Source organism: Vanacampus margaritifer, chromosome 17 (genome assembly GCF_051991255.1).
Source record: "Vanacampus margaritifer isolate UIUO_Vmar chromosome 17, RoL_Vmar_1.0, whole genome shotgun sequence".
In the NCBI taxonomy this organism is placed as follows: domain Eukaryota; kingdom Metazoa; phylum Chordata; class Actinopteri; order Syngnathiformes; family Syngnathidae; genus Vanacampus; species Vanacampus margaritifer.
Window position 1 is genome coordinate 4,808,382 of NC_135448.1, and position 21,214 is coordinate 4,829,595.

General features: G+C 36.9%; 2 protein-coding genes and 1 non-coding gene across 6 annotated transcripts; 1 reads left to right on the forward strand and 2 right to left on the reverse strand.

The window, feature by feature from the left end:
- Positions 1–1,437: 1,437 nt before the first annotated feature.
- LOC144037411 (homeobox protein MOX-2-like) lies at positions 1,438–6,858 on the reverse strand. 4 transcript variants are annotated; one of them, XR_013288889.1, is made up of 5 exons: positions 6,694–6,858; positions 6,432–6,618; positions 4,501–4,673; positions 3,269–3,675; positions 2,924–3,025 (listed from the first exon to the last, which is right to left on the reverse strand). XR_013288889.1 is itself a non-coding variant. In XM_077548887.1 (4 exons), the coding sequence occupies exons 1-4, from the start codon at positions 6,856–6,858 to the stop codon at positions 2,792–2,794; spliced, it is 759 nt and encodes a 252-aa protein (XP_077405013.1). In that variant the 3' UTR covers positions 1,438–2,791. The 4 variants fall into 4 exon arrangements, 3 of the variants coding, with proteins under 3 accessions (XP_077405013.1, XP_077405012.1, XP_077405014.1); XM_077548887.1 differs by lacking the exon at positions 3,269–3,675 and having other exon boundaries at positions 1,438–3,025; XM_077548888.1 differs by having other exon boundaries at positions 2,890–3,675.
- Positions 6,859–8,917: 2,059 nt separating this feature from the next.
- On the forward strand, positions 8,918–9,053 carry LOC144037869 (U11 spliceosomal RNA). The gene has a single exon (XR_013289103.1). It is a non-coding gene; the product is annotated as a U11 spliceosomal RNA (small nuclear RNA).
- Positions 9,054–9,754: 701 nt separating this feature from the next.
- Positions 9,755–15,658, reverse strand: LOC144037795 (tRNA selenocysteine 1-associated protein 1-like). Its single transcript, XM_077549582.1, has 9 exons — positions 15,490–15,658; positions 14,378–14,475; positions 14,199–14,313; positions 14,077–14,126; positions 13,817–13,948; positions 12,263–12,379; positions 10,382–10,607; positions 10,271–10,301; positions 9,755–10,179 (listed from the first exon to the last, which is right to left on the reverse strand). Exons 1-9 carry the CDS (start codon positions 15,511–15,513, stop codon positions 10,019–10,021), a joined length of 954 nt encoding a protein of 317 aa, XP_077405708.1. The 5' UTR covers positions 15,514–15,658; the 3' UTR covers positions 9,755–10,018.
- Positions 15,659–21,214: the final 5,556 nt, after the last annotated feature.

The following is a 21,214-nucleotide window of genomic DNA, read 5'->3' on the forward strand; positions in this document are numbered from 1 at the left end:
ATCTGCCGGATGAAAGAGAGAAGAGAAAAGCCAAGATATATGGTGGTTAAATTCGGATTAATTTAGCATAATAGAGCTAGTTCTATTTTAGCAGCAGGGCGCCGCCATGTTGGGGTTTCCCGGTCTCGCTCTAGGTCTCGCGATAGCAGTCCCCCTCGCGATTTAATTGCTGATTGTGAAACAAACCTGCAGCGACCTCCCCCTGATGGCCCACCGGGAAAGTTCTCTCTCCTTCCAGGCGTGACAACATTTACCTTCAATATAATTGCATTAAAAACACATTTTAATTCTATTAACTCTTAAAATGGAAAACGCTAACATACTGTAAAGAAATTTTATATTGTGTCAGTCATTTAGCACAGTATAATGTAAGGATCATAGCTTCAACATATGTTATTTTGTCAGCAGTTTTATATTCTCTGCCTACATTAAACCAACTCAGTTGGTGTCTACGTACATTTGTTAAATGTATGTAGACCATTCACCCCAAATTGCCGAAGTTGTTAGTTTATTGAATAAATAAAAAATAAAATAAAATTGTTTTTTACTTCTAATTGGGTGAAGTGTTGTTCAGATGCCATAGACGCTCTTCACTGCCCCCCATAGCCTGGGAGAATATCGACCATAGCGGGGAAAAGCCACGCTGTGTATGATGATGAAGACAGCAAAATGTGTCAAGCACAAAAAAAAATCTAAAATGGAGGGTTAGGGTTAAAAACACGTCCACCCCCCGTCACCAGTGTCATTTGCGCCCATGTTTGTATCTGTTTCCGTTTTGCAGCAATTAAGATTAGAATATAGCTAAGTTTCATCATTATTCACAAATCTGTTTAAAACTGTGGGGAAAACAGCTTTTTGCAACATGGCCCTGGTTGATCTCTTGAACTCTGCGGCCACCTGCTGGCCGTTTTTGTAATAACTACCATTGCTTCAACCGTTCTCTTCAGTTTAGAGGCTGCAAAGCCTTCTGTATGTATAAATATGTCTTTGGGCCACTGGTAATATTTAAAATAGAACATATTTATATGCATTTGGGAGCAAATGAGTTTTAAAAATTGAATCTAAAATCGAATCAAACAAGTGTAATCACAACTACAGGTAAGAGAAAAAAAACAAATGCAAATAAAATAGTTTGCCATACAAAAAGAAATAAAGATTCAAAGCCCTAGGAACCGTGAAGGCAATGAACTAACCACTTGGCTGTCTTCCGCCACCAGTAGAATAAGCTTCGTGATTAATGTCGTGGCATGGCACATCACATTCTACCACACCTCTTAAGCATCCTAGCCAAACTTATAACATTTTTTAAGATAAAGTTGGTGACACTATTAATGAGCGCTATTCTGTAGAAACACTGGAATTCTGCTTACCATTTGAATTGATATTTTGAACACTTTGTAGGAGTTCTTTCACCCTTGAACTTCGGCCAGTCATTGGCTGAAGAACTTTGTGCATTGGTTGTTCATGTTAGCCCCACTGTTAGCAACACAAAGTTAATTCCTCACAGATGTATTTTTCGAAACTTCTTCCTCTTTCATGGAACAAATGTTTCATTTTTATGAAATAGACATTGTGAAGTGTTCAAAAATAACATTTTGTAGAAGATACTCAACCATGAAGTCAGTAATGATCTCAAGCTATAGCAAAACAATCGCTTATTATCTCGTCATTGTTGTTGATATCCAAGCAGGGAAGCCCTAAAATACTGGTTTCAGTATAACGCTGACAATTTCGTTTGGCTAATTTCATACTTATTTTGTAATTCTACATTGTTGGGTATAATGACTATTGTTGTGTATAATGACTTGTAAGTTTACTGTGCTGCTTATGTTTGCCATGCTTTGGCTTTTAAATTCATCCATCCATCCATCTTCTTAACCGCTTGTCCTCATAAGGGTCGTGGAGGGCGCTGGTGCCTATCCCAGCTGACTACGAGCAGTAGGCTGGGTACACCCTGAACTGGTTGCCAGCCAATCAACGGGGCAGACCGAGACGAACAACCATTCACACTCACAATCACACCTATGGACAACTTGGAGTGTTCAATTAACCTGACATGCATGTCCTTGGAATGTGGGAGGAAACCGGACTACCCAGAGAAAACCCACGCAAGTACGGGGAGAACATGCAAACTCCACCCAGGAAGAAAGCCCGGACTCGATCTCACGTCCTCTGCACTGAGAGGCTAACCAGCCAACCACCGTGCCGCCCGCTTTTAAATTCTATTTGTTAAATAAAGGAATTAAATATATATATATATTTAAATAAAAGAGGTGAATGCCAGAACGGTTTCATGAATTGTCTCTGCTTCCATTTTGACGACCCAAGTAGCCAACTTCTAACTACTGTAAACTGCTACTGCTAACTGTGCTAAGGGGTAGCTTTACAGAGATGTAGGTGGAGCTTATGTAGTGTTGACGCTTCAAAAAGTTGCACAATGATGTGATTTCCATGAGCATTATCTGACCTTGTCAACTGCATTTTACAGGATCTTTTGCTATCATAAAGCACACCACAAACGCCAGGGAACGAAGTATTTCCAATTTAACTGGTATTAGCAGACCTAGCTAGCCTTGTCGTTGGGGCACAGAACAGTCACAAATATAAAACATTTCTAATAGAATAGAATAATGAATCCAGCAAATGTTTAAAAATAACACATAAGCAGTAGTAACTAATAGAGTGAATAATTAAATTCTTACAAAACCCAACCAACCCACCAAGTGTTAGACTGGCTTATCGTCAATGCAGAGTTAATATAGCAACACTTTTTTTAGGCTGAGACCACAGGTCATGAGTAAGGATGTTCTAAGCTTGGGTCGCTGTCTGGGCTCTCATCACCATCATCAGTCAGTGTTCTGGGTGAGCTTGCTGAGCGTTGTAGTCCTTCGATACCCGAAATCTCAGACAGCAACAATATCCCCTTTTTGACATTCTTCAGTTGTCTCTCGAGTGCTTCTGCCCCCTGCTGGCCGCACTTCACCCTCTTCCACTTCATCCTCCTGTTCTGGAACCACACCTTCACCTGATGGGATTCACAAATCAGTTGTTATGGGTAGTCGCTGCTCATCCATAACTTCTCATCCTATCAAATAAGCATATCAAATAACATTCACTAATTTCTTTGCACTCTTGGTTCTAATGTTGCAACAAGAGGTGTCAAATCCAGGTCTTGAGAGTAAAAAGCCTGCCACAGTTTGTCTTTAGCTGCAGGTGCTTCTACTCAATCAGCAGGTAAACAAGCTATTATTTTAAGTTATTATTTTACCTTTTTGTGAAAATCACATTTTCCTTCATCCATCCATCCATTAATCCATTTTCTATACCAATTGTCCTCACTCGGGTCTCAGGTTAGCTATGCGAACTGACTTTGGATGAGAGTCAAGTGCATCCTGGACTGGTTGAAAGCCATTTTGCAGCATTTTCATATACTGTATTTTGAATTTGACAGCTATTCTTATGCAGAGCAACATATTGTAAGTTGTTTCAAGTTTAAGATTTTGCAATGATATTGTATCCTGCCATTGGCCGGCGACACCACCAGGCTGTAGTCCGCTTCTCTCCTGAAGTCAGCTGAGATGGGCTCCAACATGTCAGCAGCATCTCTAATGAAGACAATCGGAAGGCATGTGCACACATAGCCACTAGGTGGTGCTCAAGCACCTGCCTTTTTGCCTGGACAAAAAAATATGGAGGACCAAAACTGCCAAAGTTAAAAATAAATAAATGACTAAATCAATAAACAAACAAAAATAAATACATACATAAATAAATAAATGAAAGCAAAAATAAAAACGGATATTTAAAAAATATTCCCCAAAAAAATAATGTAAATAAAAACATATATATATATATACATATATATATATATAGAGAGAGAGAGAGAGAGTTGTTTTTATTTACATTCATATTTAATATGTATATATATATAAATATAAAGTTGTTTTTATTTCCATTTATATATTTTTATTTTATTTTTTAATTATAATTTTTAGATAGTTTTTTATTTTCACTTTTATTTATTTATTTATTTATTTTGACAGTTTTGGTCCTCCATAGTATTATGGGTGTGTAGGTCAAGGTTCTGTAGGTTCTGTGCATTTTATCCCACAAAAAACAGACTGTGGGTGATATGATAAACAATAACTTCTCGGTTGCAGATTTTAAAAGCCAGTAAAAAACGAGTGTGCACATTTATGGTTTTAGTCCACTCCTCAATTATGCTGCTGAGTTGCACAAATGAAAAAATAGAAAAGGCAGATTACAATTGATATAGAATGGTACTCAATTCCAGGGTGATGGTTGGTAAATGAGACTTTGAGTGGCTCCCATATTGATGAAATGTGAACCACTTAAATATAAATGGCCTTGTGTTGCCAAACAGTGTCAATAAAAAGTCAAGTATTTTGACTTGCAGCAAAATTACAGACGTTATTTCAATAGATTTGAAAGTATTTCTATGCTTCTAATCTCCCTAATACAAATAAACAAGTATCATACTTGTCTTTCCGTCAGGTCGAGGTTGACTGCTATTTCATAACGTCTCAGTCTGGTCAAATAGTTGCGGTGCGCAAACTCCGACTCCAGTTCCCGAATCTGTTCTTTTGTAAAGGCTGTGCGTTCCTTTCTGGGCCTGTCTGTCATGTCTGACTTATAGCCCCCGTCTTGGGACTCTGAAATGAAAAACAGAACATTTTCCAGTCAGTTGACCAAAGAATGGGGGAGGAGAGTCAAAAGGGGGTGCAGTTATAAAAAGAAAACACAGGATTTGGAATTAATCCTCACTGTTGTGGTTGTTAACTATAAAGATTATACCGTTTCAGATAGTTGCATTTATACATTTCTAGAGTTACCATGTATGTTATTACAGATGTTTATAGATCTAGGTTATACTATTGTACTCAAAATTATTCAACTTCAATGATCTTTTGCAAACTAAATCAATTCTTTGTCAACATAACATGCTTTTCTTTTTCAAGTTACTTTTTTTCAAGTTACATCCTATGGTTAAGAATTGGATGCTGATTTGTGCATATTTAAAAATCATTTATACAGATATCAAGTCAGAAAAAAAACTTGCCACAATAGTTTAGCTTCAGTGCCAAAGAAGTTAGAGCTAAAAACATTTTGAATGTGGTTTTCGGCTGCTGGCAGCTTCCTCATATTTTTTTTTCAAAGAGCTTCAGTCTCTCAATTAACACAATGTCTCTCTTGGGGAATCTGTAAATTCTCCACAATGAATGATCTCCAAAACCGCATGTCAGTGTTGCTAAATGATTTAAACACCAAGTTTTTAAATCTTCCCAGATATGACATTTTTAGTCTCTTTTACTATTCAATGATTTATACTGCAATTGTTCACATACAAGCCTTTAAAAATAAAACTCATTTTCATTTTTATTAGGTTTTATGCCACTGATAATTTTCCAGCACTTATTATATCGTTTATTTTTTTTGTTTGTTTTGACTGGAATTCAACCAATACAGTATGGAGCTGTATGGAACTAAGGAGGCAGAGGTCATGACCTTTCTATTTTGTCTTCGTTAAAGACCCAAGTTCTAGGTTCAAACAAAACAATCTGTGGCATTTTAATCGCTTTTGTGTCACGTAATTAAATGGAAATTGAGTGTTTGCAAAGCTGTATGATTCTGTGGTTGCAATGAGTAAACACAATTTGTGATTTTCAGACATAAAACAAATAATCTCAAATGATAAATTAAACTCTTTTGATCAAACTATTTTATTCAATGCTAGGCCAAAATACTTTTCACCTTTGTTTGCCAAAATGTTGCTTTTCTTTATTTCCTACTTGCAAATCCGTAACACACAACAACACTTATTATGAATTAAATACATGCTTAAACCGTGTTTTAACTGGAACATTTCCTGCACGCCTGCATGTTAATAGAACATCCCGTTGGCTCTGGAGGATGGTAACAAACTTTTATAAGGGAAAATACTAGGGGTGGGAATCTTTGACTGTCTCACAATTCAATTTGATTCAGAATCGACTTTCGATTCTGAAATATTTTTGATTCAAAAGGATTTGATTGACATTGATTTCTGCTTCAATTTATAGATGTGCAAAGAATCGTCATGATCTATTCCAGTCTGCCTCGCCAACGCTAATTGGCTATTCATACAAAACGCTTCAGGAATGTATACAGAGAAGCATGTTAACATTATTCATTGGCAAATGCTCTTCCTACGATGCAAAAAACAACTTTCATTGGCATAACTTGATCGTGACTTTTAACTTCCCTTTTTACTTTAGAATCGATTTTTTGACACACCCCTAAAAAATACTTTATAATCAATAATCCTCTCATTCAAATAAAATTGTAAGCAGTACAGCTGACTGATAACAAAAGTGGAAACATATTTCTAGTTTAAGACGATACATACATATTACCCAAACCTTTGTTCTTACCTTTGGGAATCCTCCTGTCAGCTTCATCCGATGACAGACTCTTGTGGCTATATTCCTCACAGGATGTTCCCGTAGGTTCCCCACTGGGTTTGGCACCACACGAATTGACATCCTCGGAGCATAATTCCGAAGCGGTATTCTCAAGTGACGGCAAACTGTTGCCATTCCGAGCGCTAGCAGAAGAGATCTGCTGAGAGATGAGCCACGGGTCATTTTCTTGCTGAGGGTAGAAGGACTGTTGTTGCCGCTGGGGAAGGTTGACCTGGTGAGCTGACTCATGAAGCAGGTCATTGTCTTCTCCTTCTTGGTAGCCACAGGGAGGTGAGAGGTTACTGTGGCTGTGTAGAGGCAACTGGATAATGGCAGGAAGTATGTCTTGAGCTGGTGTGTGAGGGCTGCGTAGACAACCAAATAGGGAGTGATCCATGGCGGGGCCACGCCACTAAACCCTCACTCCAGGAAGGTTGGAGGAACCCAGCCACTTTCAAGGATCTCCAGATACGCCAAATTCCCAACAAAATCCAATTAAAGGACTGTAGATTATTTTTGAAAAACTAAGGCCAATCCTGGAAAACGAAATGAGTAAATAGAGGCTGATGAGGCACACTGATGGCAACAAGGAAGGTCAAGACCACTTTAGCAGAAGTTGTGCTGGGAAGGAGAGGGAGAGGGGATGAAGGGAGGAGGAAGCAGAGGATAATATTGCATACAAGTTGTAACCTGAGATGAAGGCCGGCGGGTTCATTACCTCACTATGACTGACCACATTTATTTAACTAGACTAAGTGCAATTGTGTGGGAATGCTGAAAGCTGAATGCAATTGCTGAATGCTAAGAGCTGAATGCTAAGATTAATGCTTTTGTGTGTGCTTTCAATGTGTACTAACTCACATTGTTGCCATAAATATCATTAATTGTCAAGTTTGTCCAACTTAAATTGCTGTTTAGGACCAAAAAAAACATGTTGTTTTTGATTTACAGTGTAGCTCTTTCCATGGAGTATAGGCTAACTGTGTTCATGAATAGATGTCCCATTCCATCCAATGACTTTCATCTTCCGTGTCAAGGTAAAGCAAGCTCTAGGGAAACAAATTACTGTCATATTTTGTCGCCCGACTTGTGTTAAACAAATACATAATAGAAGATCATATAAAGGCTCGTTTCCCGGTTTTCAACTTCCAATAAAGAAAAAAGAAAAACAAACAAGAGATGGCTTTTTTCTGTTCAATAGAAATCGTAACACTGCCTTCTAGCGAATAAAAGAGGGATGGCCTTTGAACGCATGTGAATGTAAATACTGTGTGTCAATATCTTGAAACTGACAAAGTGCATGACGTATTTTACAAAATAAGTGCGCATGCCCGCTGATGCATAGACGAACATTCACCAATTTACAAGCAGAAGTGTATATTTTCAAACGATAAGACATGATAAATGCACACACAACATCTTAAAAAAAACACCTAAATGTGTAAATTGCAGCTACATTTGTGGGTCTGAAAAAAAGTGAAAATCTACTTTTGATTCTGATTTTGTTGTTTTGATTCCATAAAAAGCGATCACACAGTTCAAATGACTTGACTTGACAATCAAAGCTATCGCCGCCAAGGGGGCTGGTTGTGTGCAAATTAAGCCTTACAAGATAAACCTGTTGGCTAGTAGCTTCAAGTGTTCAGAAAGTTTTGTTTACACATTACTAGTACTGTATTTGGCTGGCCTGCTATCATATATATTTATGACCACATAACTAATCGCATGGTTTCCAATAAAGGATTTTTCAGGCAATTTTTAAAACGACTATGGCACCCTCTTTTGGCAGTTTGAAGGGACATCAGCATGACGTCAGACTGTCGTTGTTTGGGTCGTAGTGGCGACTGAACAAAACACCAGACAACGTCGTTATAATTGTATAAATTCGAGTAACTCTTGAGTTATAGAACTTTGTGGACGTGTTACTGACACAACAGAGAGAGCAAAAGTTTTTTTTTTTTTCCAAAACACATTTTACAAAAACGTTGCAAAGGTCACGCTTTTTTTTAGCACTCCAAATTGGGGCATTGTTAAAAATAAAAATAAACTCATTTTTTACATTGTTTTTTATTTAAATATATATATATAATTATTTTTTTGTATTTTTTTTTAATACCCATCCATTTCTGTCCAGGGTACACGCAGAATGTATCACCAGCCAATCACCAGGCTCCATTTAGATTCAAGGAGTAAAACCAACCAATCAAAACCCTGAGCTATGGGACGCGCTTGAATTGTTACCCACAATGCATTACGGTAACTTTTACATCGTTCAAATACAATCACATATTAAAGATTCTGCTACTACTGTGGAAATTCTTTATACATGGTCTGCTGTACTTCCACCACTAATACACAACCATAAATGCAGTTTACTAAGTTTTGATACCATTGTAGCACCTTGACAGAGAAACGTTTTACCACTGAATGTAACCGAAACGTTACCGGCGTACCAGCAAAAGGGCTTCAACAACGTCAGTGTTTCGGATAGTAACCTTAAATGGGCGCTATTCGCGGAATCTAAATCAAGAGATTTCGGAAGCACAATTTTTATAAAAGGGAAAACTGGTATCCGGTCGATCCAGTATCCCGTCAACTTGTTAAAGTAATGCAAAACGAGACCATGACAGCGTGCGAGCGTTCTCGTATATATATTACGAATATAAGCACCCGCCCGTTAACATTAATGGAAACGTGCCACTGTACAACAAAGTCTGTTAGCGATATGACGTTTTTAGTTTTAGCTTCATGCTACAATAACATGTTTTAAAAAGCAGTAATTCAAAGGAAGCCATGTTAACTTTCTGCCAGGGCACCATGTTTTAAGTTTTCATGCGACCTCAAGCATTGCCATGTTGGAAGTTGACACTTGACATATTTGGTTTTACATCAGGTTTCCTCCTAAATCACAAATGTACAAAACTTATCTTTATGAAAGTACTAAAATTGTGTTATCTATAGATGCTGCTAAAATAAGAATGCTATCAAAACTTACAAATTATGCTATTTCATCACCCCCCACCCCTTTTTTTTTTTACTCAAAGACACTTGGCATGTTTTACTTAACGGTATTTGTTTTTGATGATTTATCCTTAAATTTTTGCTTATTTTATGTTTGCTTTTTTTGCATTGTTTTGTTCCAGCATAGTTTAATTTTCAATTATTTTTTTTAGTATGGCTGTAGTGTGCCATAAAAAAAATATTGTGAAAGAAGTGTTGGGGTGCATCAATGTTGCGCACTGCAGTCTTGAACAGAATCTCAAATTAAAATGTAATGAGTACAAACATAAAAATACATTTGCATAAAAACACATGCAGCAGAAGTTTATTTTTATTTTATCATGACAAGGCTAGATTTGGTTGGAAAATCCTTGGATAAAGAGTTAAAAAAAAAAAAAGCTTTTTAATTTGTCCTAACAAAATGGTCTGCTCCGCTAGTTTCACTTACATCTTTAAAAGTACAACAAAATACTTTCCTTGTTCAAAGAAAAGTTGAAATATCAAAGTCCCCAGAACACGGCAGTAAATAAAAGCTCATGAAGCAAATGCATCCAGGTTTAATAGCAAAGTGGGTCTGGTATGCTTAATATCACTTGGTCCTGTTCTGATGAGAATTCTGCTGATTTCCACTGACAGTCTATCAGAGCGTCATACAGTTCTTCGCTGTTCTGTATGAACCGCTTGTTTGTTTCCACCACATCTAGCTCTGCTGATGGATCTGCAACACAGTTGCAGACACAGTTGCTTACTGAAACACACCCTTGTCATTAAATCGTTTTGACTGCTCAATGTGCAAGCATCAATCCAACCTTCAAGTCCATCATCCTGAATATCGATTTCCTAAATAAAGAAAACATGATGTCATAATTTCTATTGACAAAATATGGATATTGCTTTCCAAAACGGAAATGAGAGCTCACCTGTGACTGGGCATACTGTGAGTAATCATACTGTGGATACGTGTAGCCGTATGCTGCTGCGGTCTGATCGTAGCCCCAGGTGGAGTAATAGTTGGGATATGCCGCCTGCTGTTGCTGCTGTTGCTGCTGCTGCTGGTGATACTGGCTGTACTGATCGTAGGTTGGCGTGTAGGTGGTGCTTGTTGGCCAGGCTTTGGTTTCAGCCTGTGCTGGCCTGTTCCTTAAACTGCACACAGAGAGAACGATATAGGGAACTGTATAGGACATTTTGGCATTGGGAGGTCTCAGTCAAGGTTTTGCAGACACAGGTCCGTACAAAATAAAAATAGAAACATACACATAAAAAGGACAATAAAGATTAACTATATTAAACTCTGCAAATTAAAATCTACACAAAGTAGTGCACCAATGCAATCTAACCTTAGAGTTAAATCTATAACAGCTTTTCATTGGCCTGACCAAGGCTTCTATTACTGTTTGTTTGTTTTTTACTTCTTCATTTTTCCTTTCGGACAATCATAACAATTTACAACATTCACTTTTCACATACAGTTATACCCAAAAAGAAAAAGGGCTTACGGGATGAAGCCGAAGTTTATTAATTCCCGTTCCCAGAATGCAATAGGACGCAGATAATCAAAGTGGTAATTCGTCACATATAGTTGTGTGGATTATTAAGTTGTTAATTGATGCAATAGTTGCTTTTCAAAGATGTAACAGCTCCCAAGTCCTTGAGTGAACTTGCGGAGCGATAAAATGCGTCCTACCTCTATCAGAGTCAGGAAGCGAATTATGTATGTAGTCATAGTCATTTGTTAATATTAAAGGTTTGCATGACTAAGAATAACATTCTGTAAGGAAAGGTTATGGTTTTGCTGCAAATTTTATCATTGTGGGAATGCTGAACAGCATTCTCACTTATGTTGTTTCTAACCTTTAGTATTTCAGGCACTTTTTACTCTCCACACTTTTTTGCCATGCAATAACTCCCGCATAATACATTCGTTCAGATTTCAACTTGCTTCAAAAAAAAATCCACGCCTACCTGGGAATATATCATCTGATTCTATATTTCTTACAGTTTCCGCACAATTTAACGTTAAATATAAATTTTTCACCATTCATTTTCAATGGGACACTTTCCACGCCCACTTCTATACATACAACAGATCATCATTGCCAGGTGTCTGATACCGATGGCGCAGTTGGTAAAGTGCACTGTCCAGTAACCAGGAGGTCGTGGGTTCAAATTCCTCCTCCGACTGTACATTGCAAATATATCCATGGCCATTATGCTAAGTGTATAACAATGTGTATATCAATTTCTGAAATAGTCATTGAACAATAATTTCACATCCATTTTATTAAATGTCATTTGACCTGAACTTTTAAATTATATTAATCCATTGTTTCAGCTTTGTATTACACTCGATTACTCAATACAATTACATACATTATCAAAGATACTTCCATATTCACAATATTGCGGTGGTTAAAGCATATGACTGTCATGTGGAAGATTCTGGGTTCAATTCCCGCTTGAAGCTCCTTAGAGTGAATGCAGTTTAACTTTTTATTTATTTATTTATTTTGCATTCACACTACAATTAATCATTTGTAATTTTCATATAATTTATCTTTCAATTTACTTCCTAAGCACATGCATTCAAATCTTAGCATTCAGCTATTAGCATTCCCAAGCAATTTCTGCAGAAATTGCACTTTGTGCAGTTCAACAAGTAATTTACCAAATTAAGTAATAAGACAATTTGCACATTGCACTTATGTGTCAGTTGTTGCCAAACTTCTGTTGTAGACTTGTTGGATATGAGTTTTTAGTTCCACAATGTCATGTAAAAAAATCCCCTAAAACAAACTTACTTGCTAGCTGCTAAGCTCAGTCGCAGGGGTTTGCTACCCAGTCCCACAGCTCCTTGACACTCATCCAGTGCACGCTTCTGCAGGCGCTCATCCGGAAACTGAACAAAGCCACAACCCCTAGAGCAAAACATAATCTCAATGTACGGTAAATGAGTTTACATTTAGATTCAGAAACTTATAAAACCACTACTAAGTGGAAGGCAACAAAAACACATTTCTTAATTGTCATATTTCGGGAATGATCTCCATATACCAGCACCATGATACCTCACTGCCGAAAATTAAATAATACATGGTTTTAGTACAGCAACCCTCGGCTTCTCTCTATAGTGAGCTGCACCTTACCAAACCATTTACCAACAAATGAAGTTAAACAAGTGTGAATTATTTTATTATTTTGTAACTCTGGTTGCATTTGATAAATAGTGTCTGAACCAGTGGTTCGAGCGAACTACAGGGATTTTATCTGTGTTGCAGGAAATTTGGTGTGCTCAGTAGTCGACTTTTACTGCTGTGATGGTAAATCGCATTTTCTTTATTATTGTAATACCTCCATTCAAACTATGTCGGGCAAAAAAAATTAAGTAGTGGGACGATTATTTGCAACATGAATTTACGTGTAATGGAACGTATCGTGTTCCACAAGGTTCAAATATGGTGCCTCTGCTGTTTTCATTGTATCTTCTGCCTCTGGGTTCCATCTTAAGAAAACAGCGGTGGTTGTTTTAGAGTGCCCTATGAATATAGAGTTAAGTGATGGGAGTCAGTGTACTAACTGCATGATTTGCAATGCCAAGTTGAGCAATTCTAGTCCAGCACAACTCGCTAGCTATCTAGCAAAACTACAGAACACTTCCTTAAGCTGCATGGACGACGCTTTCTGAATTCAAGGTGAAGAGAGCCAGATTCGATGAAAACCCTACACCCATTTCTTGAATTAAAATAAAAAAAAATATATGTATATATATATGTATATATATATATATATATATATATATATATATATATATATATATATATATATATATATATATATATATATATATTTTATTTTTTTTTGATTGCGCAGTTCAGTGGGGTTCAGTACTTCCAACAAGGTTATGAACTACTTGCTCGAATGTTACTTTTTCTATTCAAAAACAACATTTGTCCCACTCATTGTTTAATGTTCCCTCTTTTATTAATAATACCACTTTAATCTTAAAACTATTTTTTTGCTCCTCTGTAATTTCTTCTTTTTAGTGCGGGCCTAATACTCAACAACAACATAATTTAGTGCAGGGGTTGCCCAATTCAGTCCTCGAGAGCCCCTATCCAGCCTGTTTTCCATGTCTCCCTCCTTCAGCGCAGCTGAATCTAATGATCAGCTCATCAGCACACTTTGCAGAAGCCTGATAACGATCCTGATCGTGAATCAGGTGTGTTAATGGAGAGAAACATGGAAAACAGGCTGGATAGTGAATCTCGAGGACCAAACTTGGCCACCCTGTTTTAGTGTGACCTCCAGTTCTACTGGTTATCTCCATATTGAGCAGCGACATAATGAAAACGTACTTGGAGTTTCCCATGCTGTCCAGGACTACTTTTCCTCCCCGACAGGAAGGGAATCGATTGTAGAAGAACTCGTACAGCATCCCATCGTCTACCTCTGGAGTGAGATCTCCCACGAACAAAGAGTACATCTGACTATAAAAGATTAAACCGGATCGATTATGAGAACACACTATGTGCCGACATTAAAATATGTGGCCATCATGTGGTCATCTTTCACTTTCAAGGTACAGTCGACACCCCGCTTCTTCATTACGTCTCACCCTGTTTCTTGTTTCCCAAAGGTGGCTCGATTTAACTTGAATCTTGTAGGCTGTAGGAAAAAAATTTAATGAGTCACCCGAGCAAAAACAATAATGGCAAACTTCCCATTAATTCTTCATACCGGGCTGGCTCCTGGTAGGGATTTCCCATTGATTTTACGAAGACACCTCTCAGCTGTGGCCTCATCGGCCATTTCCACAAAACAATAACCCAAGGCACTGCTGGACGACGGCGCACTGTGAAAAGATAAATCAGAATCACAGGTACAGTAACAAAAACTTTGCAAAATTTAACTCTCACCCTGGAACCTTGCTGCGTATGATCCGAACACTGACTGCCTGCTCACCCATGGTAGAAAAAGCTCTGGTGATGAACTTCTCGTCCATATAAGAATCCAGCTACAGAGCAGCATGGAAACAGTATTCAGATTGCGAGCATTTTAATGCTGAGGTCACATTATCAAAATGAGGATGATTGTATAATGACTGTATAATGCCAAACTCTGCATTTATGTGAGGTGATGTCTAGAGATTGGCTAATGAGATTCAATAAACAAGTGCTGTCCAAAATTTTTATGCCTTTAAAGTGTGGATTTTTTTTAACCTAAAAATGTTTAAAAGGAACTATAACTAAAAATACAATTCTATTAAGCCTGGTGAGTGAAAGTGACCCTTAAAAAAAACAGTACATAATTAAGTTGCTGCAATTAAATAGGTGAGAGCTTTTTCAAGGGGCTCCAAACCCTGATTATGATTGCAGTTTGAAATATTATGGACAAATCCGGGCATTTCTGATATTTCCGCGATGCAACTCATTTTACACAGTGAAAACAAATTGCATATTAGATTGCTTTTGCATGAGACTATCATGCAAACCAGGCAGATTGCTATAATAGCCAAATGACATTTCATCACATTTTGAAATCAAAGTAATCCTTACATATACAATTACAACAATCCAAAGTCTAATACTTTTCAATGGGTGGTTTCTTTCATCTAGTAACACCATTTTGACTTGTGACATAAGATTGGAATTGTCCATTAGTGGTGGATACGTTCCTAAAATGTCTGTAACCCTTTTAACCTTCAGTAATCAAGGGGCACCATTCCCAGTTCCATTACATAGCACTGGAGTGAAGCCATGAGGTTGAAGCGGTGTTGATTGGAGCATCACGTTGTTAGTGGCGATAACGTGAAATAAATATTTACATTACAAGGATATTAGGACTTCCTATTATCATGTATTCACAACATAGTGGCGTAAAGTTAAAAAGCAAACCGTTTAAATAGCGTTTTATTTTGTTCTATTTTAGCTGTTACAACTATCGTGCATCGTCAATCAACGTATGTAGAATAGCTAAAATGATCACCACGCCGCAGTTCAACATTTCTCAATTTAAAAACCGATCTTACGTTTCCCATCCATAATGTACTCATGGTGCGTTCAACGATGGGGATTTTAGAACTGGGGTTTACACGACATTAAGTTCGAAATAAACTTATTAGCATCCGCATGCTAGCTAGAAAAAGGCGTTCTAGCAGTGTCGGTTGTTTCTTCTTCTTCTTCTTCTTCTTCTTCTTCTTCTTCTTCTTCTTCTTCTTCTTCTTCTTCTTCTTCTTCTTCTTCTTCTTCTTCTTCTTCTTCTTCTTCTTCTTCTTCTTCTTCTTCTTCTTCTTCTTCTTCTTCTTCTTCTTCTTCTTCTTCTTCTTCTTCTTCTTCTTCTTCTTCTTCTTCTTCTTCTTCACTGGCTGATCATATCTCACGGTGTATACCGCCACCTACTGTGGAACATAAAGATCACTGATCTGTATACATGACTGGATAGCTGACACATAGATATCATATAAAGACTAGTCTCGTCCGCATTCATAGATGCAAATACAGTACTGTACCTCAAGGTGAAGCCCCACATCAACAGGTGGAAGAATGATTTTAAACTACATAAAACTCCTTGTATTTCATGACAAACAAAAATACAGAGACAACTTTCTTTAATTGACCTGTTTGCTCTTTTGCATTATGTGTTTTTATCGTACATGTTCTTTTAAATAACTCAAAATAGCGGTTGACCAAAAATTAACTGATTATCAAGCAGTTTACTTTTTAAGCATAGTTATTATACTGCATACTTGTTAATAATTAATAATAAATCCTCCCTTTTTAAAAGCAAGTTCCCACTTCCTGCCTGCGGTTTTGGGAAACCTTGAAATGTGTTATATTATATATATATATATATATATATATATATATATATATATTATATATATATATATATATATATATCCCAACTAAAGCACATTTCCTTAAAATGCATGAAATTAATGGCAATTATATTTTTTTCAATTTGCTCATAAAGTCATTTTGCATAGAGCACACAATAAAATGAATTTCAAAAAATAGATACATAAAATTAAACAAATAATCCAGTGGACAGGAAGAAAAAAGTCCCAATCAAATGATGTGTTTGTACAACTTATTTTTAACCCTTGTGCAACATTCTGTTTACTCCCCTTGTCCTACGGGTTATAGCCATTATCCTCTATATTGGATTTTTTCTTATCATGTCTGATAATGTTTTTTGGGCGTTTTGGAGGGGTTAAGTGGGAGGAATTTAGGTGGAAGAAAAATACAACTTCCATTCATACAACAGTCCATATTCTTTGATGATTTTGTGTGGGTCGGTGTGTGTGTGTGTGTGCGTGCATGCGCTTCACAATTCACCAATCACAAAATTTTAAGTGTAGCTTCTTACTATAGAAAATACAAAACGATCTGAGATTGCAAAGTCTAGAAAGCAGTGAGGTGTAAGGTCCAGCGCTATTGCCCTTGACCTGTGGGTTGAGTATAATGTTTAAAATTATGCAGTAAAGAATATTTTTTTATAAAAAACGGCAGAAAAAGCCATGTGAACTGTGCTGAGGCGGCCCGTAAACAGACATGCAGACAATTGCAGGATTAATTTTTTTTTATTAGTGATGCTCAAAAGTTGGGAACGCACCAAACATATCCGCTTTAAAAACGGGTGATTTGAAAGTAGTTGCTACACCCCCTTGCTTAATTCTTGCCCTGTTTACAAAGAAGTTGTAACTGGGACAGGATGCTTCCAGTAATGGTGTCTGTGCTCAGCCATGTCTTCAAAAAAAATCAAGATTGTGATTTCATATCAAGTATCAATCATAGTACTTTCTAAATTGCTATCCGATATTGTGTGTAACTGCTGTTATTGTTTCCTCTAAAAGTATCTCATTTTATTTGACTCAATAGTGTTTCCTTGTGAACTTTTAAGGTACACATCCAACAGGACAGCGTGCGTCAGCGACATGTTGGCTCGGCTATTCCACCACAAAACGTACACGTCAATACGCAAATACACTTGTATTGAATCTTCAACAAGTCTTTTAAACATTTACTTTTGGTTATATTATGTATTTACACTTTATGAGCATACATTTGAATAACTAATTTTAAAGTTGTTTTTTCATACAAGCACGGTGCAACCAGGGCTAAAAACACTTTTGCATCGATATTTTTTTTCCCACATTCCCGCCAGTACCTGAACACACTATGACACACAGCACTTGGTTTCAATTAACTAATCACCAGTCAGTTAGACACAATATATACTACCTTGTATGGAGGTAAATGTGGTGCAAAAGTAACTTGTACCTGTAAAAAATGTTTTTTTTTAGTTGTATTAAAAAAAAAAAATTACCTGTAGAAAAAAGTATACATTTGTATCTGTAAAAGTCTTGATTTGTACCTGTAAAAAAAAAATGTGTAACTGTAAAAAAAAAAAAAAAAAAATGTACCTGTAAAATTCGTGATTTGTACCTGTAGAAAAAAAAAATTTACCTGTAGAAAAAAGTGTAAATTTATATCTGTAGAAGTCGTGATTTGTACCTGTAGAAATTACAACTTGTAGTCAAAGAAGTCGCCACCAGGAGTCACAAGTGTTTTTTCTGTTACTGTCCAGTCACTTGACTTTTGCACCAAATCTCTCGCTACAGATGGTGCAAAACTGATTAGTACTTGTAGAGCTCCATGATTTGTACTCGTAGAAGAAGAGGGCGGGCTCTGGAGGGATTTGGGCGGGCTAAAGCTCAACCTCATTGGTTCAGCGAACGACATTGGGTTGATCTCAAATGACGCCACGTTTTTATCATTAATATGCACAAGTCCGAAATTCCAAACAGAGTAGCCACACGTGGCATTTTGGAAGAAGAGGACGTCCCAGGCTTGAACATTTCAACATGGTTCAATATACAAACACCATGTGGAACAGCTTAAACGTTGGTTGACATGCAGAGCACTCAAAGTGGGCAGAAAGAAAGAAGTTTTAGTATGAAGGTAAGATTTATTGTACAATCATAGCTCGTAATTCGATGCTAGCTAGCTCATCTCATGTTGTTATTGTCACGAAAACTTTGAAGTCACGATTTTCATTTAAAGATTTGAAGCCTACCAGTGTAAACATACGATCAATAGCTTGTCCCTGCACTTCTTTCATGTCTTCAAAAACTACCTGTATACTTGAACTGAGATATATTAAACTCGACACCCTTTCATAAGATGTGAGTTCATGATGACATTTTGCCGTTTTTATTTCAAAATCCTATACTGTACATTCCCATGTGTTGTTAAAACAAATTTTGCAGTGAAATTCAAATGTTTATTCTTAACACTTGTAAACATACACATTTGCCTTCAACACTGAAGCCAAATAAAAAGAATACAAATGGAAACGTTTATGAACAATGTCTGTGTCTATCAGTATTACCACTATTTCTGTTATTAAGATGTGACAAAAATCTTCGTTTTTTCTGGCTAACAAGATAAAGCTAAACGTTTAACCGATTACGTATAATGTCAGTGGCTGTGTTTTGATAATGACACAGCTCGGAAGCTATGATTATTTTTTTATTGTATGAATATGCTGACCCAACCACTACAAGTTGTCATTTCTACAGGTACAAATCACGACTTTTACAGATACAAATTTACACTTTTTTCTACATCTAAATGTTTTTTAAATATATATATATTTTTAAATTACAGGTACAAGTTACTTTTGCACCATATTTACCTCCATAACCTTGGCTTCACTCTCTTCAGTTAGGTGAGAGCAACAGCTGCAGGTCAGTCTAAAAACTTTTGACTTTTTCATTCAACCATAATGTTTGGTTTCCTGGTACCTGGAGATGTGCGGGTGAAGCTTCGTGAACCTTTAGAGGCTTTCTTTCAAATTATGCTGAAAAAGATCAGCGCTCCGGTGAAAGCAACATATGGGACATCTAGTGGACGAAAGAAATCAAAGCAACCTATGTCATTGAAGTGTGAAACAATCACTCACGCTTACCTTTCATCAATAAAAGTCCAAATAAATCAGATACAGTGCATGTATTATTTACAGAAGTCTATGCTAATAAAAAAAAAACGTTTTTTAATCAATAAAATATTTACATATGTGTATTTTGATATTATAAACAGTGTTGGGAACGTTACTTTAAAAAAGTAATTAGTTATAGTTGTCATTACTTGCTTAAAAAAGTAACTGAGTTAGAAATTTAATTACTTCATAATAAAAGTAACTTGTTACCAGGCAAAGTAACTATTTTCAGTACTTCAAAAAAATGTTTTATATAAAAAACTTTTTTTTTGTTTTTATTATTATTTTTATATGAATTTAAATTATGTTCAGATTTTATAGGGTGTTTTCATTCATTTTTGTGAATATTTATGTCACACAAATGCCTTGACATATATAATAATTATTATTATTATCGATCCATCCATCATCTACCGCTTATCTGAGGTCGGATCGCGGGGGCAGCAGCTTTAGAAGGGAAGCCCAGACTTCCCTCTCCCCCACCAGCTCCTCCGACGGGATCCCAAGGCGCTCCCAGGCCAGCCGAGAGACATAGTCTCTCTAGCGTGTCCTGTGTCGTACCCGGGGCCTCCCGCCGGTAGGATATGCCCGGAACACCTCTCCAGGGAGGAGTCCAGGAGGCATCTGAACCAGATGCCCGAGCCACCTCAACTGGTTCCTCTCAACGCGGAGGAGTAGCGGTAGTAGTAGTAATTATTATTATTATCATTATTATTCATTGAATTTGTAGTGGTGATGTATGTTCTACCACTGCCAATTACTAAAGCAATCATAATAAAAATAAATATAAAATAAATACTGGATATATGGTGATTTGTGGCACATATGTTATCTATAGGTAATTTGTAGACAGTCCTAGCCAGTCCCTTCAGAATTTCATGGGCATTTTTTACGATTGTTGCGGACTAAGATAATAATATATAAAAGAAATTGGCAATGCAATGAAATATACAGTGCTTAATGACAAAAGTTGGCACTTTAGTCAAGCACTTATCAATTCACAATAACTCACAGTTCTGATGTTGACTGTTCAAATCACAGATCTTTGTTTAGTTTGCACGTTCATACTTTTTTTGCATGGACTTTTTTCTCTCTCTCCAGTCTCCAGGTAATCCAGCTTCTTCCCACATTCCAGAGAGTCGAATGTAGGTACACAATACATGGCAGTGCATGTTCATATCACTAACAGACAAACTGTTGTTCTGTAGCACTTCTAAAAGTGTTGAGAATGGATTCCAATTTGGAAAGAATTGCAATTCTCCAAGTTGTTTTGGTGTAGGATTTCATTATCACATGCATTTGGAAAATGCATGGAAAATTGGCTGTGAGACCAAGACTCAGTCACATACAAGTTGCCTTATATCCTGTAAAACAAGGAAACAGTTCATATGGCATGTGTTTTTTGTTTTTACAGTATACATGATGAATCTCTGCCATTGAGTTTAATTAGTCACAAATAAAAACTGCCTTCTGTTTGCGACAACCAAAACCAACAGCTTGGATTTTACACATCCATTTATTATACCTACAATGCTTGTCCTCATTAGGGTTGTAGCAGGGGAGATGGAGTCTATAAAAAAAAGCAAAAAGGAAGCACAAAGAGACTATAGAACAACACTTTGCTGCTAACAACTCCAAGAAAATGTGGGACACCATGAGGATCACCAATTTGACTCCTGCTCAAAAAGGTCTCAGCACCCTAAATGACCTCCAGAAGGCAAGGGAGCTGAATGACTTTTATTTAAGATTCG